The following is a 20,160-nucleotide window of genomic DNA, read 5'->3' as shown; positions in this document are numbered from 1 at the left end:
GTCCAAACACAAACAGCATGGAATGGTTGTTAAAGCCAAGCGTACTGGTAGACCAAGAAAGACATTAAAGCGTCAAGACAAACAACTAAAGGTCATTTGTCTTGAAAACCAAAAAAGTACAACTAAACAGATGAAGCATAAATGGGAGGAAGCTGGAGTCAATGTATGTGACCGAACCGTAAGAAATCGCCTAAAGGAGGTGGGATTTCAATACAGGAAAGCTAAATGAAAACCAGCATTGACACCTAACCATAAAAGAACAAGATTCCGATGGGCTAAGGAGAGGCAATCATGGACTGTGGATGACTGGATGAAAGTTGTCTTCAGTGATGAGTCAAGAATCTGCATTGGACAAGGTGATGATGCTGGAACTTTTGTTTGGTGCCGTTCCAGTGAGATTTATGAAGAGGCCTGCCTGAAGAAAACAACCAAATTTCCACAGTCCTTGATGATATGGGGCTGCATGTCAGGCAAAGGCACTGGGGAGATGACTGTGGTTAATTCTTCTATCAATGCACAAGTTTACATTGACATTTTGGACAGTTTTCTCATCCCTTCAATTGAACAGATGTTTGGAGATGATGAAATGATTTTCCAAGATGACAATGCATCGTGCCATAGGGCAAAAACAGTGAAGGCATTCCTTGAAGAAAGACACATTCAGTCGATGTCATGGCCTGCAAATAGTCCAGATCTCAACCCAATAGAAAACCTGTGGTGGAGATTGAAAAAAATGTTCCACAAGAAGGCTCCAACCTGCAAAGCTGATCTGGCAACTGCTATCAAAGAGAGTAGGCACCAAATACTGTTTGTCCCTCATCAAGTCCATGCCTCAGAGACTAAAAGCTGTTATAAAAGCCAAAGATGGTGCAACTAAATACTAGTGATGTATTTTGAATGGTCTTTTGTTTATGTGTTTTTCATGATTCCATACTTTTTTCCTCAGAATTGAGTGATTCCATATTTATTTCCCTGTGTTTGGTCAATAAAAGTATCATTCACTGACTTCCACAATGTTTTCTCTTCATTTCTTTGAGTGTTCCTGAAAGCCAACAAGTTGCACTTTGGAATGACCTTAATATTGTGTCATGTTTTTGATCCGAGTTTGTTTTACAGCATGAAATGTCTGAATGACTGCTCATCCAACACTGGTGATTCCATACTTTTTGCCAGGGGTTGTAGAGTTTGCTAAGGATTACGATGCTGTGATTTGGTCGCATGAAGGTTGGGTCAAAACTGACTTTTTGGTCCATATCAGAACCACTTAAATACAGCTGGATGCATATCTGCTGTTGTTTGTAGAGACCTAGGTTTTTTGGTCTTTAGCGATTAGTCTGGAGACGCACTTCCGATACCGATATCTGACCCGTCCTACGTAGACCAGTCCTTCGAAGGATGCAGACCCTGAATTCGGACACAGCTATTGTCACCAATACCCAATTTAGAATTTTTTTCAATATCAGAGCCGATACAGATATTAATATTGGATCGTGTATCACTAACTTAGTCCGAATTTGATGTTATTGAAGTATAAACTTAGGCCAGATCAAATGTAAACAGTGAATGAAACATTGATGGAGCTGGTCGTAAGATTTCAGGATCCCAAGAGAAAAAAAATCTGAATTAATAAATAAGTATTTAATTTTTTTAAGTTCTGTAATGTTTTGGGCCTGTTTGTTTGTTTTGTTCCTCTCTCTCCAAACTCCCTGGGAGTCTTGTTGCGGTGCACGACATCAGAGACTCTTTGGGACTACTTAGATAAAAATATGGTCGACTCTGTCAGCAAATGAAAATAGGTTATCACTGGGTCCATCAACAGAAAAGCGACCCGAGAGATTATGGCCCAAATCAATACAGAAATGGTTCACCAGAGGCAAAGCCCACTTTCTTTCATGGCCACCTTCAGACCTAAATCAGTTGGAAAACCAGAGGGGTGAGATGAAGAATAAAAAATAATAAGATTGGAGTCTGAACTCTGGTCGATTTAGAGAAGTAAAGGTTCAGATAAAGGCTCACGTTGGGAAATAGTTTAGGGGTAAGTCAAAGAGCCGTCCTGTTGGCAAAAGAGGCATGGCCAAAGTATGGGTTCAAATAAATACTCCAGGAATGCGTTTTTCTTCCATTTGCAATAAATCACAAGATAAGACAACATTTATTTTAAGGCTTTTCTTTTACATCCTTAACAGGAGTTCCCATGAATGTAATGAGCGCCGCATAAAGACGGCTTTGGACTGATTAAAATTTATGAACCCCAGGCGTGGCGAAGCTTCACGTTAATGCAGGAGCCTGTCTTCTAGTCGTATTTGCATGTCGGCACTGCCATAATCAATCATTTGCATATAGGAGCATTGTTTATTGCTTGATGTGGCAATAAAAACAACAGCCGGGGCAGAAGCACTTCACCAGCCGTTAAACTGAGGCTGTCGTTGGAGGAAGTGAGAAAATAAAGTAGGTTTTATTAGGTGGCCTCAGCTGTGAAATCACAGACAGACGAACGGAGGAAACAGGCTTGTGGCAGCAGTATATAAAAAAAAAATCACAAGGTCTTCAATATCATCGTTCTTATATGTGGCTTCAACTATTTATAGTGCATTCCAAATAAAATCCACATAGATAAAAACAAAAAACAGAATAAATAGCCTGATAAGATTTTTGCACCAACTCATTTACTTATGGTATAGTTTGTGCATACTGTAGTGTGTGTGTGTATTTATAATAAAAAAATTTATACCCTTAATAAGAAATGCAGAGTCTGTGAAATTAGCTGTTTCATATTATGGTAAATTTTTGTCGCTACATATTTTTCATTTTAACTTTCGCGTCTCAAGCTTGAGTGCTCTAAAAAATGTGTGTGCATGATCGGGTGTGTGTATCAGACGGGCGACGTCGTCACAACACATTCGTCTCCGTCAAACAGAAAATGCCGGATTATGAGGTCGGTGCCCTGGGAAAGGTGAAATCGCACACGAGGCATGAAAACAAAAATCCAAAAGTGAAGCGAAGAAAAAAGAACACCAAATGCCTCGGCTCGGCCAAAAAGATGTTGTCAGATCAAAAGATGAGGGGATCAAATTAGACGTGCATTCCAAAGTTTCTGACAGTCATCAAGTGTAACAGTTTATTGATAAAAAGGATTCTGAAGGCAGAAATTTGGGGCTCCTGTAACGCATGTCCATGTTTAGATTCAAAGCCAGAGTCCAACCCAAAATTCAGACCGGGTCGGGCCAAAATTATCTGCTTGTTGATTGGCTCAGGCTGCTACACAGCCTTTTTGTTATTATAAAATCGACTTTTTTGAGCACTACATCTTGTTATAATGTTATTCCCTCATCAAAATCATACCTGGAATATTGCTTTAGTTTTTTTTTCTAATACACGTTTTGACATCCTTTAATCTCCGTGGCAACCATTCAGCTGTGCAAAACGCCTTGTTGGACCTAGCCCCGCCTTTGGCGTTAAAGCTCCTCCTCTGAGCTGCAGTTTCTGAGCTTCCGTCTCGCAGAGCAGCCCTCCCCCACAACTCCTCCTCTCGGCTTCTTCAGACTAGCCAGTAGCAATTAGCAAACATCTGGTGTAACTGAGCATCTGCTGAGCTCATTATAGGAGCTACTGCTTAGTGAAACGTTGGTAAAAACGAGTTTCAGAAAGAGCAGGAACTTCTTAAAGAGACAGAGGCCCAATTTTAAGGCGTTAAATTACAAAGTCAAATTTCATATATAACAGTTTCATTACAACTGAAGTTAACATAGTTACTTGAACCAACTTATCATAGTCTAAATAGAGGAGAAAGTAGTTTATCCTGTTGAGCAAAGAAAGCAACAAACAAAGAAAAAATTAAGATGCTGAAGTTTATTAGACTGTAAAAGTGCAGCGCGGTGCACAGCACACACACGGCCCCGCCCTCCTCCGCTCTCGCCAATCACACAACCCAGAATATTTAACCTTTGACTCACCCTGCTGTTACAACAAGCAACAAAACAGAGCTGGAATATGTTAAGCAAAATCTCGAAACAGGAGGAGTTACACTGCTAAGTCAGCAGAGTCTGGAAGTATTTTCAACTGGTAGCTGATGACAACAGGACATGAGTTGGCTTGCTAGGGTGCAGCAAATGTGTCACTTCATCTTTGTCCTTTTGCATGGATTACTGCATCGGTGCAGCGTGTCATGGAGGAACACAGCTTGCGGTTCTGCTGAGGTGTTGGAGGCCCTTTAGTTTGTCTGCATTGTTGGGTCTGGTGCCTATCACCCTGTTCTTGACAGTGCTTCACATATCCTCTGTGGGGTTCAGGTCAGCTTATATTGCTGGCATGCCAACCCCAGTAATGTTCTCGTCATTAAAGTGTTGGGAAGTGTTGGCGGTTGCCAAATCCTGCTGGAAGATGAAATGAGCGTCTCTGAAAGCTTGACAGCAGAGGGAAGCAGCAGATCACAGGGCTCCACAGATCATTACTGACAACCCAGGTTCTGTGGTTCTGCACTCTTTCTTGGCGTTCTGCGGCCTGGTGTCTAAATTCAATGTGGAATTCACTTTCCTCTGAAACTGGTCCACTTGTTTTTCTCCTTAGCCCAAGTGAAGCACATCTTACATCGTCTCTGGTTCAAAACTCAGCTGCAGCCTTTGTCCAGGATATTTCTATGTGTGTATGTGTGTGTGTGTGTGTGTGTGTGTGTGTGTGTGTGTGTGTGTGTGTGTGTGTGCGTGCGTGCGTGTGTGTGGTGACTCCAGCTGTGGTGCACACTTTGTGAATCTCCCAAAAAAACTCTTCAAAGAGTTTTCCTTCAAAATCCTGCACACATTTCTTTACCGCATGTTTTCTTTCCACTTAATTTCCATAAATTAGAGCTGAAGAGATTAATCGGATAAGTTATGATGAGTCGTGATTAATCGATTATTGGAATATAAAAAATTTCAATTCAAATTTGAAAACACTATCGATCCTACAGTGAAAATTAATTGCTGTGGCAACTCATATCAATTCAGATCCTTCAAAGTTGTTGGAGGTGGAGATGGCTGTTGATAGGAAAATGTCTCCTGTAGCGGTCTGTGTTGCAGTGAATTTGAAGAAGCCTCTGACTGAAGACAATCTGTTTTACTAAGACAGTCTCATGAAGAGGATGGTCAGGGTTGTCCAAAATATTCTTGACTTAATGTAAAAGTCTTTGAATCGTCATTTCCATCTCCAGAGGTTGGAGATCGCGACCTCCAACCTCTGGAGTAGTTCCTGGAACATAATGCTGAACTCTAAAACATTAATAACTTTTCCTTCATTTTTACAGTTAACTGCCACAACAATCGATAGAATAATTGATTACTAAAGTAATTATCTGCAGATCTAAAATAAACAAATAAACTCTTGAAACCTAAGCCTCTGTGTTTGACAAAGCTGCATGTTTCAATACGGCCCCACAGCATGCTGCAGCCACCGCCATGCTTCTCTGTTGACACAGTCGTCTCAGGTTTGAAAGCCTCACATCGACTCCTTCAAGCATTCCTCCTGTTATTGCAGCCACGTAGCTTAAATCTTCACTTCCTGTGTATTTAACTTGCTGAATTGAGTCAGCCGGTTGACATTTTAGTTTATTGAGATGCGCTGACGTATTTTTGGCTTCCTCTGACTCGCCTCATTGCCGCCTTTCTTTTCCTTCTCCAGCCAAACCCGACAGGCCCAGAGTCGACAGCAGCCAACGTCCCAGCAGAGCTGACCTGCGAGTCGTCGTGCCAGAGTCGCGCCAGCTTCTCGTCGAACCAGCAGGATGGCCGACCGGGGTCGTCCCAGACCCAAGTCAGCACCGGCGCCACCAGCACCACGGCGGACGACATCGACACCGACTCCTCCATCCCCTCCATGTCGGAGCAGAACTACTCCACCAGCAGCCAGATGAGCAGCGTGAACTCCCCCGCCTACGTCAAGGCAGACACATACAGCATAGTGGGCTCGCTGAACCCGGGCGGGATGGGGGTGTGCATCAACGGGACCGGCGCCGGCAGCAGGTTGCAGCTGCTCAACATGGCAACGCTGAAGGCCAGAGACGCGCCCCCGCAGACTTTAACCGCACCGGCGGGGTCGCTCGGCAACGGCAAAGCCCCGGCGTCCGAAGCCCCGAACCCTCAGCCGCTCCGGATGGAAGAACTCCTCAACATCCGTTTGGACCGTGTCACCTCGGACCTGTCGCAGCCGCCCTACGACTCACTGCAGACTTACGAGTTCGAGGGCCGCGACTCCAGGGCCGAGTCGCTGAGCTCGCTGGAGAGCGACGGCGACAAGGAGGGCGAGCGAGCAGCGGGGGGAGGTATGGACGAGCTCAACCAGAAGTTCCAGAGGCTGGTGGAGATCATCCGCGAGAGGCAGAAGGAGAAGAAGAAGACGATGCAGAGCGGCGAGGCGGCGGAGACTGCAGAGACTCAGAGACAGAGTGAGAACACAGATAAACAGCAGCAGAGATGGGATTTCTAGATCCTCTGTACCAGACAAGCGTGAGAGAAGAGGAAAATCTTTGATAACGACGGAGCTTAAACACACACACACGAAAAAAAAAAAATTCCTCCGACACAAATGAGCTTTCATTTTCTCCCTGACGTCAAGAATCAAAGCAACCTGGTGGCAAAGATCTGTGATCAGTGTGTCGCTTTCTCCTTCACCGGGTTTAGAAACACGAACCCAGCACTTTTCACTCTAACCATTAATAATGCAGACAGGGCTTTAAAAGTTAAAGATATAAATTATGTTTATATATATATATATATATATACATATGTATATATAAAGTACTCCAAAAATTGTTAGAAAATATGTGTCATCAGATAGGATGGATACTTCAGTGGATATTTCAGTCAGTATGTGACGTTTTTGGCTCTTCAGGGATCCACTAGGATGTAAACTGGAGAAGCCACATGAGTAAAATGATCAAAAATATTCATATCACTTAAATCTTGCTACCTTACAACAGGGCTGGATAATAAATCCATAGCAATATCATGGTAGACACCTGATCAATATCAACAGATAATATATCTGATATTCTATCCATTCAATATATAGGATATTCACTGAACTCCAATCAAAAACCACAGAGGAAAGGCTTTAGCCAGCCAACCTCTCACAGCAAGCGAAGGCTGGTGGAATCAACTGACTCACTCCCTCTTTGGTTACCTAGCAACAAGAAATTTGAAAGAAAAAACGTAGTCAATAATTATCAGTGTTGACAATTATCGATTTCGGCTGATGTGAAAGGCTTATATTGTGATACATCTTTCAGCCGTATCGTCCAGCCCGTTCTTACGGCAACAAACTTTGGTGTGTTTTATTGAGATTTTGCGTGATAGCTAGACTCAGAGCAGTGCAGAATTGTGAAGTGGAAGGAAACCAAAACAACAAATAAAATGGCTACCGATGGGGGTGATGTGATCTGGTAAGACCATCCACTTTGGCTTAAAATGCTTATGTAGTAGGAAAGGGACACTGCAAATCACCCTGAACGCACCGACAGTCGGGGTCAGAGTTCATAGACAGATACAGAAGCTGCAAAATAGTTGAGATTGGAGGTTATAGAGGTTCACCTTCCCTAAATATGCAGCTATAGGCACAGTGGAATAGTTTAGGTTGAAGCATGCTCTTTTGCCATAATGGCTCAGTCAAAGTCTAAACCTTAATCCAAGAATCTGTGACAAGAAAATTGCTGTGTAAAGACCCAGTAGTTCAGCGGTTTTGAAAAGAACAGGAGAAAACATCTCTAGCTGTGCAAAGCTGGTAGATTTATGAGATATTAACTCAACACTATTGGACACTAAACTGTATTATTTGCAAAGAAATGTGAAAAATAAGTTATAGTTTCCTTTCTCTTTACAAGTATGTGCTGAAAAAGAATCACATTGAAGTTTGTGGTTGTAAGGTGTCAAAATGTAGAAAAGTTTAAGGGATGGATACTTTTGTAAATCACTGCAAATCCTCTCCAGCTGAGTCTGACATCATACATTAACTATGTTAAAAAATAATAATTTTCCAAACAAACCTGTTCACTTTGAACGTCAACAATCAGTAGACCTATCAGTGATGCTTTTGTTCTTGCTAGAGAAAAAAAAAGGTAATTAGCATCCATATATAGATAAACATGAAGCTCAGCTGTGGTTCTTGACCAGAAAGGGTTTTTTACTGGACACAAGAAGCAGTAACGAAGCGCTCGATTAGTAGCTAGCGGAACATCGAGAACCTGCACTAAATGATGTTCACCCACACAAGAATTATTTATATTCCTCCCTATTGTGTGTCTGGAAGCTTCCTCACCTTCTTGTAAAGAGATTTATGCAACACGGAACAGACACATTGTTCTTGTGACGGCCCCAAGACGCAGAAAGAAGAAAAAAATCTTCATTTGCTCAGAGAATACTTAGATGTTATTCACGCCTTTGACAGCGAGTCATTTTTAAAGCAATTTTAAAAATGCATTCATTATTTAGAAAGGTGCTGGAATAAGTTATTAAAAATAATGACATTATTTTTCAATAATATGATAAAAAATGAATTTGGCTCCCCGCAATTGTTCCCACTCTTCATCCACTGTGGGAATTCAGCTCTTAATCATCTGTCGGTCTAATAGGATTGGAAAGCTTTCAGACTCATTTTGAAGGCACTTTTTTCATGTTTTTGCATCCTTACGTTCTTTTTTTTTTTAAGGAGAATGCAGAGACACGGATGAGGGCCAAATGATGACACAGTGATCACTATGCAGCTCATTGTCAGACTGCGTGGGCATCTAGACATAATGCTGCGGATTGTGGATGGAAATATGGCTGGAAATGACCAGCCGAGCTCACGACGGAAACCCATTTAATATCAAACTGGACTGCTGTTGATCTTAACCATTCACATAAATCACCTCAGCAATCATCAGTAGAGAATGAAGTGCCACAAAATAGAACCACTGAATTTCAAATGTATTTTAGAAAAATGTGTTATGTTTAAAAGGGAGAAAAGTCCTGGTTATCAAAGCAAGTCTTTGTCGGTTCAGTCGATATAGGTCGAGAGGACAATGCTGCCACCTACAGGTCAACATATAGAATACCTCGTTGTGTTAAAAATGTTAATCCTTCAGGCGGAAGGGACGCCATGATGGATTTAACCTAAATATTCCTGGCATACGCTGGAGAACCTGAGGAACAGGGCTAAAATATGGAGGTAGGAAGGCCTGAGGGCTCACAGTTTTTTTTCTCATTGGAAAAAAAAAGTGTGTATAAATTTTTGTCACTTCAGCTCATAAAACATTTTTGCTCTAACAAAACAGTTGTGGTTGTGATTTCTTGCGCAGCCTTCAGCGACATTAAGAAATGTGTTCAACGATAAAACGTGTCGTGAAAATAAAACCTGTTGGAAGGTTTAGTGGATAAATGCATTTATTCATGAGTTTATGCTACAGTTGGTTGTTTTTGGTGCTATCCGTTCCATTTCACCCAGAAGGAGGATTCTGGAATATGTTTAACTCAGCACATTTCGAAATAACATGATTAGCTCCATGCAGATTGGGAACCAAAGTTTGTAGAAATAGGGTTGGGGGGGGATTTTGATGTGAACCATATTGAATGTTTTGAAGCCAAAAAAATCACAAAACGAATCTTCACTACATTAAAGAAACAACCAGATGTATTTTTACTTTTTCTAACAATTATGTCTAGTCAGTCAAATCACAGTTGATAAAGTTCAGATTTAATCTGCAGGATTTTTCAAAACGTCTGTGCCTTTGAAGTTCACAAGAAAAAAAACTGCTAATTCAGTGTTCCATGTTTTTGGGACGATGACATCACAGGAGGCACAAGCAATTTTAGAAAGGTGTCAAAAATCGATTCTAAATGATTGGAGTTGCTAAGGAGTTGGACTCAAAACTTTGAAACTCTCCCTTGACAACAACAAAGGTCTTGCCCATCAAGGCACCTTCAAACCCCACCCCAATTGGAAAACTAATCATTAAACCAACAACCTAATTGAAATAATAACACCCTCAAAATATCTTACACCAGAAGATTCAGACAAAAACACAATTACTAAAAATGACCAAATTGTGACACACACATTACTGCACCAACAAAAGTTAATAAAGTAATCGAAACACATGAATTGATCAATAGCAGTGAAGATTTGGATTTTATTCAAACCCAATGGCTAAAATGTCAATTTCAAATAAATATGGATGTTCTGATGGCATTTGTAAGTCCAGTGATCATTGTTTTATAATTGTCATTGCCACTGTTATGCCAGTCAATGTCCTCTTTGTCCTTTTAAAAAGAAATATGAAAAATGGTCAAAAGACCATCTGCGCCTGTCCCGCCAAAGGTAGCAGAGGCTCAATACAGGCCACACTACTCACTCAGCCCCAAAGCCGAAGCGATCACCGCTCGTTCAGTCCCAGAGGTGAGTAGGTGTCCAGCCTGGCGATCCAGATTAAGACCGCTTTGGTTCTCTGGCCCAAAGTCCAGGTTGGATTGTCTTCCAGGACCATGACCCTGATTGAGGTCCAGCTGTGCTGAATAAAGTGGGAGCTCAGCAGGGCAAAAGGCTTCCTCAGGGAAACATCTCGTTCATGCAAAACCAGTCGAGCCAGCATTGTATTTGCCACCAGAAGGGGGCAGTGTAGTTAAAGACATATTATAGGTTTTTCACTAACTTGGACTCTTTCTGATGTAGTGATTTACAAACGTGTTAATATCCCTTCAGCTTTTTCACTTTAAAAATATGAACTAAATAATTTAACTCTTTAACTAGTTAAATCAATTGACAACCACAAACATTTGTTTTGGACATGTGATTTTATGTGATAGAAGTAATAACTAAAAGTAGTGCAAAGTTGGGAAGTGGAAGTAAAATTATGCTTTTTTTTATACCTCCCCGACACCCAAAAAATAAAAATAAAAAACTCTGAAAAGTGTGGTGTACATTTGAACACAACCCCTGTAATACTTGTACCTCTAAATGTAATTCAGTGAAAGCATCTGCCTTCCACCTGTCCCCCTGTGTGTAATTGAATCAAAATAGTTGTCAGTCTCTAGAGGCCTAAAATGGATAAAGACGGACCCCAGACCTGTGTATGGGAGTCAAGAGCGAATGTTATGGGCATATACTTTTTCCAAATGGTTTTCTCGATATAAGTTGCAGCACACATTTGAAGGATGGAATCAGGTTTAACACAAACACCAACCAGCTAGTGATCTCAAGAAAACAGGCTTTGTTATCTTGAGAAAACCATGGGGAAATTAACTTATTGAGAGAAAATCATGGAGGGGAAAAATCATGTGCAGTAAAATCCGCTCTAGACTTCCATACCTGTGACAGTAACTGCAGCCAAAGTTTGATTTACAAAGTGTTGACACAAGAAATAAAGTATGTTTCATTGTGCACCGTCATATAAAAATACATTAAAGTTCGTGGCTGTAACATAAACAATATGGAGAAGTTTTTGATGTGAAACTGATGATGTGCACATTCAATGTAATTTCTTCCTCACCTAAAAAAAACACAACCTCTTTATTCAGCTTCCTGTTTTAAATGGTTATTGCAGTTAGTTGTTTTCCTACACGGCAGAAACAAAATCTTAAATATTTTTGGTTTAGTTTCTCATGCAAATATTTTAATACACTTGAAATAAGACAAAAATAACTTACAAGTAACTTTACAGTAAGGTACAGAAGCCTGTTTAGAATCAATAATTTCTTATTATTGACAAACAAATACTAGTTTCACTGACAGATTATTACTTCTAATATTTAGAAGTAAAAAAAAGATCTGCCATTTTTATCAATATTAAGCCAATATGTCCTTAAAACAAGATGCTATATTTTGCTGAAAAGTTACTTGTCAGATACTTTTATCTTATTTCAAGTACTAAAATATTTGCACTAGGAACTACACAAAAAATATTTTGTAAGATTTACTGTTTTTGCTGTGAATAAAGGGCACTTTTTTGTAATAATAGACGCTACGTTTGAGAGAAATCTTTAATTAAAATTCAGACATCACACATGAGACAACATGTTTGAATAAAGAACAGGTATAAAAATGAAAGGGTGTTTTATCTGCCGGGTTTGGCAGAAACAAAAGTACATGCTTTGCAGAGAGCATCTGAGAACAAAAATAAAAGCATAAAGATCATCTCTGTAGTAAAATTACGATTTTACACATTATTAAAACATTACTGTTTCCAACATGGTTTTAAACAAAGCAGCTAAATATTATTTTCCCATTACATTTGTTTACATGGAAGACTTATGTCTCAAGATTTATTTATTTATTTTTACATTTGTGTATTTCGGTCAGATTCTGAGAATGAAGTGTTGTAAATGCCTTCATTTCCAGCCATCCTCTTCATCTGCGCCTCTTCATCGTCGTCCTCCTCTTCTGCCACCTCGTTCTCCTTGCTGGAGTGGAGACCAAACAGGATCAGGCTCAAATTATCAGACTTAATCGCAACGATTGGCACCAATCCACAATCAGCAACATACCGTTTCTTTTGGACCACTGTGGACACGAGCAGAAAGACGATGCCGGCACCAACTATGCCTATCACCACCCCAAACACAATGAGCCACGAAGGGGTCGCAGGTTTAACGGAGGCCGCCAGGGTGGGCAGGACGCCAACGAACTCCAGAGTCGCATCATTGAGCAGGAGGATGTTGTTGATGCGGCCCCTCGACGCTCTATTGGACAAAGAAGAAAAGGAGTTTCAATTGATACTTTTCCGCACAGTGATGACATTGTGGACAGTTGTAGCAAACTGAAAAGGTCATAGGTCTCCTTTTGATGTAGATGAACGTCCAAGGCAAACACTGTGCTCCACTGAACAGAGCAGACGTGCTGTCCAAACAATTTTCAGGTTCTTAAAATTTCCACGCTCTCTTCTAAGTGGGATGTTCATTTATGTGGATTTATGAAATATTCTTGGAAGACAGAGGATATTGTTGGCCAATGGATGGAGTCACAATGTCACAATGGCCTCTGTGGTGGGGGTAGAGTTTGAGGTCTTGGGAAAAGACAAACTACAATAGTTTAAGACAAACGTTTCACTCCAGAAGAGCAGTCGAGCTTACAGTCATGGAACAGTGGACCAGATCTTTGCTGTCAATGAATTGCTGAGGGGATCCTGGTTTGGTTGTTCAGGCCAGGTCTTTTTTGTGGATCTGAAGAAGACAACCAAAAAAATGTTCCTCAAGGTATTTTGCAAAGGATTACTGTATGAGGAAACCTAGGTTGCTTTTAAAGAATGCCCTGTCCTTAGACCCTGGGCTAAAGATGTTCCTGTATTCTCAGTACAAAGTCGAACTTGTTACCAGTGCAGCTTTGTCCCTGCCTGAGATGCTGATTCTTAGCAATCGTGTTTGTGGTGTTTATGGAAAGGAGCTCAAGTTGCCATTATTGAGAAAAGAGTGTCTGGTTTGGGAACCTCAGGATTCTGTCATTAGTTTTTCGTAGACTGTATGGTTCTACGGGCATCCAGGACATCTTTCCGGTTGCACTGAAGCAGATGGCCAAGGGTGAACTAACCAGACTGAAAGACGGTTACTGGAAAGGTAAACTACTGCCTCAGATGTCAGTGTTTCCCTTGAAGGGTTTAAGTTTTGCTCCTTAGTGATTGTAAGATGGAACGAGGCTGGGATAGAACGATTGGGGCCTCGTCTGTCATTATGCCAATGATGCTTCGATCTTTTCTGGTGAAAATAAAAAAGATCCAGGACAAGTAAAACTTGATCTCCCGGTCTGTCTGCATTCCGACTCTCAACTACGCTCAGGAGGTGTGGATCACGGCTGAAAGAACAAGATCCTGGACGGAAGTGGCCGGGATTAGCATCTTCACGAGAGCCTGGAGGTAGGGTGGCTTGCTTCTCAGCTTAAGGAGCTCTTGCTTAACGGTTGGGGTTGCAAATTAAAGTAGTACCATTGTTCCTCTGCCTTGATCACGTTTCTGACCACATCCAATCAGAGGAAACCTTGGGGCAGACCCAGAACACCTTCGAAGGCTCTTTCATGGATGGATGGATGGACTTGATTTAAAACAAACCAACTGCATCTCTAAATCGTGTGGTTTTCTGATTACCTGACAGCCAACTCCACGCTTTCTTTGCCAACAAGACGTGAGGGGTCGTCAGGTGAAGTGACCACAAACCAAAAGGACACTCTGGGAGTCTCATCACACACGAGGATGTTTGACACGCTGGACACAAGACAACAAACATGACGTCACCTTCACAAACCACCACTCGCATATCTCAAAAGGTTTTTTGTTTTAAAAATGCCTAAAAACAAGCATGTGGACGTTTCCTTACTTAAATTCTAGGTCCAGGTGATGGCTCATGGCAAAAGCAATGGCTGCTTGGAAGAGGAACCGTTGATTTCTATTCCACTCATACTGTAACATAAACCAAATTTTAAAAAAAAGAAAGAGCTGTTTTTTCATTACAGAGACAAAGGGTTGTGGGTGACAGCATGGACCTTGTCCTTACACATGATGACCACATCTATTTTATGAGCATTTTGGATGAGCCTTGTGCATTTCTGTGTTGTAAAACTTGGACAAAATAGTAAAATAGTTTTCACACAAGTTCTGTTTTGGGAAGGTGCAAATAAAATGTTGCTAATTCGAGAAATGATGTACATATTTGATTTGTCTTTAAAAAAAATAATTTTGAGTTTGATACCAGCTAAACAAACAGATAAAGCTGTTGCTCTCTCAAAATTAAAAAAAAAAAAACTCAAAAGGTTTGGCACCTTGGTGGAAGACAACTTGCTTTCACAACAGATTTAATTTTCTCTCTACTTCCTCTGACATGGTTTTATTGTATTTTTTTTTTCATTTTCTTCTGCTTCAGGGCCTTCATTGGCCATAACACGCGCTCCTTTCAAGTTGTTGTGTTTGTGTTGTGTTTATGACTTCATATTGCTCAGCCTTAATGGTCTATGAACACGTGTGCAAATTACCCAGGCCACATGCCTGCATTTATTTATTTTTTCAAATCATTTCGCAAAGTGAGAGACCTAAAATGAAAACGCAGAAGTCATTAGAATCTTCCCTCTAACTCATGGGCTGCCTCCACCGAGGGGTGTTTCTCTCTTGCGCAGCCCGATCCTTGCTCTGATGTTTGATTTTGAACTGCGTGCAGATAACAGGACAGATGGCGTCTTTCCAGATGGATGCCCCTGCTGCGATAAGCGACAAGATTTTGATCTGCTGCTGACCCCAGCGGCCTTTTTTATTGGGTGAGCAATCTGAACATGAGCAACCCTGATTTTTAATGTTTGGTTTAAACGGTAAATCCCCATTACAACTAAATCTTACATTGTTGGTTTAATATGTGCAAAATGTGAATGGAGTCCAGTCTTTGAGGCTGAGTTAGCGTAAGTAAGGAAATATTTATTTTTGTCTCCTGATTGGAAAAGAGAAAAAAAAAAAGGGAAATGACCTGACAACGAGGATGGCACACTTTTCAAATTGTTCCATTGTTGTTGGAACAATTGTTCCACTTTTCCAGCATGCCGGGGTTTAAAAGTAATTAAAAGTTGATTTAGATTCATATTTAGATTGATTTATTCTTAACAAATGGGGCAATGCACATTAAGCAACACGAATACAACATGTAAATATTTAGCCAGATTTAGTCAGAGAGGCTAATTTTCATCTATAGTTCCCGAGAAGGTTGATGAAGGAGATTTTTTTAAAATTATAATTTAGATGTATAGCAACATGCATGACCTATGACCTATGACAGGTTTCAATGTAGTGCTAAAAGTAGTAGTAGAAAACATTTATAATAAAATAGAAACCAGTCACAACCATAAAAGGGGAACAAAGTAAAAACAGCCAATTTAAAAATTATTCAAAACATGCTGATTCCAGCATAGACCCTCAATGAATCATCTTAAAAGATTATATGAGAGATGCAAATAAAGCACTAAAAAATATAGGGCCAAGAACAGAACTCTGTGGAACTCCATACTCAAGGCTACACAATGAAATGAAATGAAATGAAATGAAATTTTATTCGAACATGATACAAATATAAAAATAAAATAGTGCACAGTAACAAGAAGTGCATAAGAAAGAAGAGAAAATACAGATTTTTTTGTTTCAGTTAACATATCATGCTCAAAATGGGGTAGGAAGAAGTGAGAACTTATAAACTCCTACCCACACAAATATAATTTGAAGATTTTTCTCTGTTGTCTTGCTTCCTCGTTGGTTATTCAGATAAAAATCCCTTTAGACTTTGAGCAGTGGAATAAAATGGTGAGGTTGAATTAAAAGAAGAAACTATTCACAAGGTAAACATGAAACTGAAATGCAGTTTAAGGTATGATTCAAAGACTCAGTCACAGTAAGAGTAGCGATGTTGTTTTGACAAATCTATAAAATGTCTCTTGAGGCTGATGGCAGAAAACCAGTGAAGAAACTCCCCAGGAGACTTTGAGCCACGACTCGTAAAAATTTTTGATTTGCAGAGGTTTTGAAACGCAAAAGCAAGTGTAGCCTCTTAAGATGCTTTTCAGTACCTAAATCTTATTATAAATGGTAGAAAACATACAGAATACCTTATTCAAACGAATTAAAGTAACATTGTGTGCAAAAAACTAACGGTGTGAAGATGCGGTTACTTTTTTCAGCTTCAGGAACTGAAAATCTTGCAAATCTGGTCTAAATAACATTAAAATATGTCAAAGTTATGCAGCTTGAACGGTTGCTGGGGTTCATCGAATGGACCCGATATCTGTTTGGATCAAATTCAGAGAGGATTAATGACTGAAAGATGTCAAACTGCAGCAGGTTTTGGATCTAAATGAAAAAAAGGCCTAAACGTCCTGAAACAGTTGTGAGAAAGGTAGGTGAGCTATATAGGCTGATCAAATGACACAAATGCCTTAAAGATTAAATTATTTTTAATCTCAGCATCAACAGATTAAAAACTGAAGTCTATGAAGTCACTTTGGGGGAGCGCCATGTTTACATACATTTTTATGTAATCAGTGGAGGAAGACTTTTTAAGAAGATGCAGTAAAACAAAAATATATACATACAGCTTTATCTCCCAGAGCGGTTTTGATGCTGAGTCGAACTTTGAAGCCCTCGGCAGCATCTGAAGCAAAAAAAAAAAAAAAAAAAAAAAAAAAAAAAAAACAAGAAGAAAATATATTTTTAACAGATGTTTGAAATTTCTGTCCCAACATTGAGATGAACTGCTCAACTTCAGAATAACTTTTAGATTAATTCACAATATTTTACTAACTTCTGCCGCTGTGAACTAATGAGGGTTTTGCTATCACTGTAGATAAATAATGTAACTGTTTATTACGAGGCAAGAATCTGAGTTATGTCCCTAATCTGACTGCGTTCCAGTAAAGGGAGATTAGAAGCTGAATGCCACTCTGACCGCAGAAAAAAATAAGGCAATGAAGTCTGAGAAATGAGTTCATTTCACAGAGTATGACGGCTTAGTGTCAAATTCAAATGGATATTATTTAACTAGAATTGAGCAAATAACTTACTTGGTTTGCAAAGCTGTGCAGCCAAAACAGATGGCAGGCACAGGAAGAAAACGATCCTTCCCAACATTTTTCTCAAAGCAGGTGAAACTTCCCAGGCGTTTGGCGTTTTCTAGGCGTTCAGCAGGAACGTTCCTGGATAAAGCTGATGTTTAATGGTTAAACCAGGACACACCTGCACTCATTTGTCCGCCTGTGAGGAAATGGCAGCCTCTGCTCTGTCCTGCGTGTGGCTAAAGAGGGCTTCCTAGAGAACCTGGAGAGAGACCAACCCACTGGGGAGAAAAACGTCCACTTCAGTTCACGTTGGACAGAAGTGTGTGTGTGTGTGTGTGCGTGTGTGTGTGTGTGTGTGCGTGTGTGTGTGTGTGTGTGTGTGTGTGTGTGTGTGTGCGTGCGTGTGTGTGCGTGTGTGGTGTGTGTGCGTTTGTTTGTAATACCTTGTGGGGACCATTTTCCTGACACATACGACGTTGTGGGGACCCACTGCTCCTTGTGGGACCGAAGCCTGGTCCCCACAAAGGGAAACGCTGTTTTTGGATCAGGGGTCAGATTTAGGACTAAGGTGTGAATTGAGTTTTGGTTAGGCTTAGGGCTAGGATAAGGGTAAACTTTAGGCTGTAGAAATGAATGGAAGTCAATGGAAAGTCCCCACAAAGATAGCCACACAAACGTGTGTGTGTGTGGTGTGTGTGTAACCCAGAGCTCCACACATTTTCACAAAAAGTTGCAGTACTCAGCTTGTTTTTTGGAAATTACATCTCATCTCTATCTAACGAAGTAAAACGTTGGTTTGCACACAGCTCGATATCTTGAGACTGCTTTTTTTTATTTCTCTCTCCTGCCAGAGACAGGTTGTACTGTTCTGGTTCTCCTCTCTTTTGTATTTCTCTGTTTCAAAGCTTAGACCTCACTATTTCAGTGAGCTCTGCAGGTTCAAAACAACCAACAAAAAAAAAAAATGCTAGACAGCAGAAAAATCTCAGTGACTCATTAAAATCTCTTACAGCAAGAGTTATGTAAATGTAAGGTTAATTATCCATCCCACCCTGATGACTTTTTGGTTAATTTTTCAACTACTTTATCGTGATTTCTGCTTTTCGGCCATTAAAAGCAGTCTACGTTGACACAGGGGCCCAGTTTCTGCCTCACAGGCTGCATTAAAGCGACAGCAGACTATACCCTGAGTGTAAAATTCAAACCATAGTTAACCACCAAACTGTGACCCTACAATAAATGACCTTTGCTCCTATAATGTTTTACGGGAAAACAGGAAACACCCGGGAATGATGAAGCAGTGCGAACATTTTTTACTGTACTTGTATCATATTGAGTTTTGTCACGTTCCAGATACAAACATTTATAGGGATTTTATGTAATAGACCGACACAAAGTCGTGCGTCAGTGTGTGGAAGAAAACTCAGATTTGATGGAGAGTGAACATTAGATCTCAAATCTTGCCACAAATTTGAGTTTTTGACTAAAATAAGCCATAATTTGCCTTTTAATCTAAGATATTTAATTGTATCTCTGGCATAGGTTTAGTGTTGAGTTTCATCCAAACGTTTTACCACAGGGGCCAGAACTGTCAGGGTGGAAGTATTCACAAAAACTACAGTTTTTTTATGAATTAAAAATTAATTTTTGTATAGTAATCGATATAAAAAATTTACAATAATGTAATGAAAGGAGTAGGAGGATTTCTGGTGAAAAGTGATCTGTAACTGACAACATAAAAATGACTTATTTAAAATAAAGGACAAATAAAACACAAAGTACCAATTCTTTTTTTTTCTTCATCTGCATTTATTGTGTGTATTCCCAGCAACAGAAACAGGATGCAGGTCATTCTTGAGACAAAACGTCCTGCTTTATTTAGCCCGGTGTAACAAAAGGGCGAGGTCAGTTCAGCTCTTGAACAGAAGTCACTGAACATTTCCGTTCTTTTTCACATTGAGGTTTAAATGAAAGCAGAAAATGTGGTTAATAAAAAACACATCTTGGGTTTTCCATTTGAAGCAGATTTTAGTTTGTGTACATTCTTGTGTCATGAAAATGTCATCCAAAACTAGTTTTCTAAGGAAGCTGCCTGGAAAGCTGAGCTATATTTTTGCCATTTTTGTCAATTTGATTTTCTTCTGGGTTTGTCCTGTCAAGCTTCCATATTGTCAAATATATTGTTACACAAAGTTATTTTTTTTAATATATGACAGATTTTAAACTGTCACATTAATGTTTATTGGTGGATAGTCTAAACTTCAGCTGGCTATATATTAACGTTTACAAAAAAATGCATTTTTATCTCTCTTTTCTAGATTAAACCAAAGACCGGTCAGTGTACTTTTACACTGCAATACACAATCACCCATCCACATGCAAACACACACACACACACACACACACACACACACACACACACACACACACACACACACACACACACACACACACACATTCATACACCAATCTTCGTTTGGTGTAGTGTGGTGGGCTCCAGCCAGCGACCTTCATGATCACATGTGACTCATCTTCTCTCCTCGCTCTCAGTGTTTGAATACAATTACGTACAAAATACAAAATATCTTTTAGAAAATAATGGTTCGTTAGTTAGCAAACTTTAAATTATTATAGTTTGACAAGTTTTCAAGT

The 20,160-nt window shown here is 40.0% G+C and overlaps 2 protein-coding genes across 3 annotated transcripts in view; one reads left to right on the top strand and one right to left on the bottom strand.

Moving 5' to 3' along the window:
* The window catches only part of cdh24a (cadherin 24, type 2a), a 39,276-nt gene extending 32,581 nt beyond the window's left edge, over positions 1-6,695 (top strand). Inside the window, exon 12 of the mRNA XM_088005162.1 lies at positions 5,653-6,695. Within this exon, the coding sequence (XP_087861288.1) occupies positions 5,653-6,456 (804 nt within the window). The 3' untranslated portion in view covers positions 6,457-6,695. The remainder of the gene's footprint in view (positions 1-5,652) is intronic.
* Positions 6,696-11,967: 5,272 nt separating this feature from the next.
* Positions 11,968-17,800, bottom strand: cltrn (collectrin, amino acid transport regulator). Of its 2 annotated transcripts, XM_014992942.2 has the most exons (6): positions 17,515-17,800; positions 17,047-17,105; positions 14,304-14,386; positions 14,075-14,191; positions 12,486-12,680; positions 11,968-12,401 (listed from the first exon to the last, which is right to left on the bottom strand). In XM_014992942.2, exons 1-6 carry the CDS (start codon positions 17,579-17,581, stop codon positions 12,278-12,280), a joined length of 645 nt encoding a protein of 214 aa, XP_014848428.2. In that variant the 5' UTR covers positions 17,582-17,800; the 3' UTR covers positions 11,968-12,277. The 2 variants fall into 2 exon arrangements, with proteins under 2 accessions (XP_014848428.2, XP_087861287.1); XM_088005161.1 differs by lacking the exon at positions 17,515-17,800 and having other exon boundaries at positions 17,047-17,448.
* Between the last annotated feature and the right edge of the window lie 2,360 nt (positions 17,801-20,160).

The sequence above is a fragment of the Poecilia mexicana genome, unplaced genomic scaffold, assembly GCF_051168715.1.
Source record: "Poecilia mexicana isolate PSO_F unplaced genomic scaffold, ASM5116871v1 scaffold_4, whole genome shotgun sequence".
Lineage (NCBI taxonomy): Eukaryota > Metazoa > Chordata > Actinopteri > Cyprinodontiformes > Poeciliidae > Poecilia > Poecilia mexicana.
The sequence above is the reverse complement of the archived record's forward strand: the minus strand, read 5'-3'. Positions and strand labels throughout refer to the sequence as shown.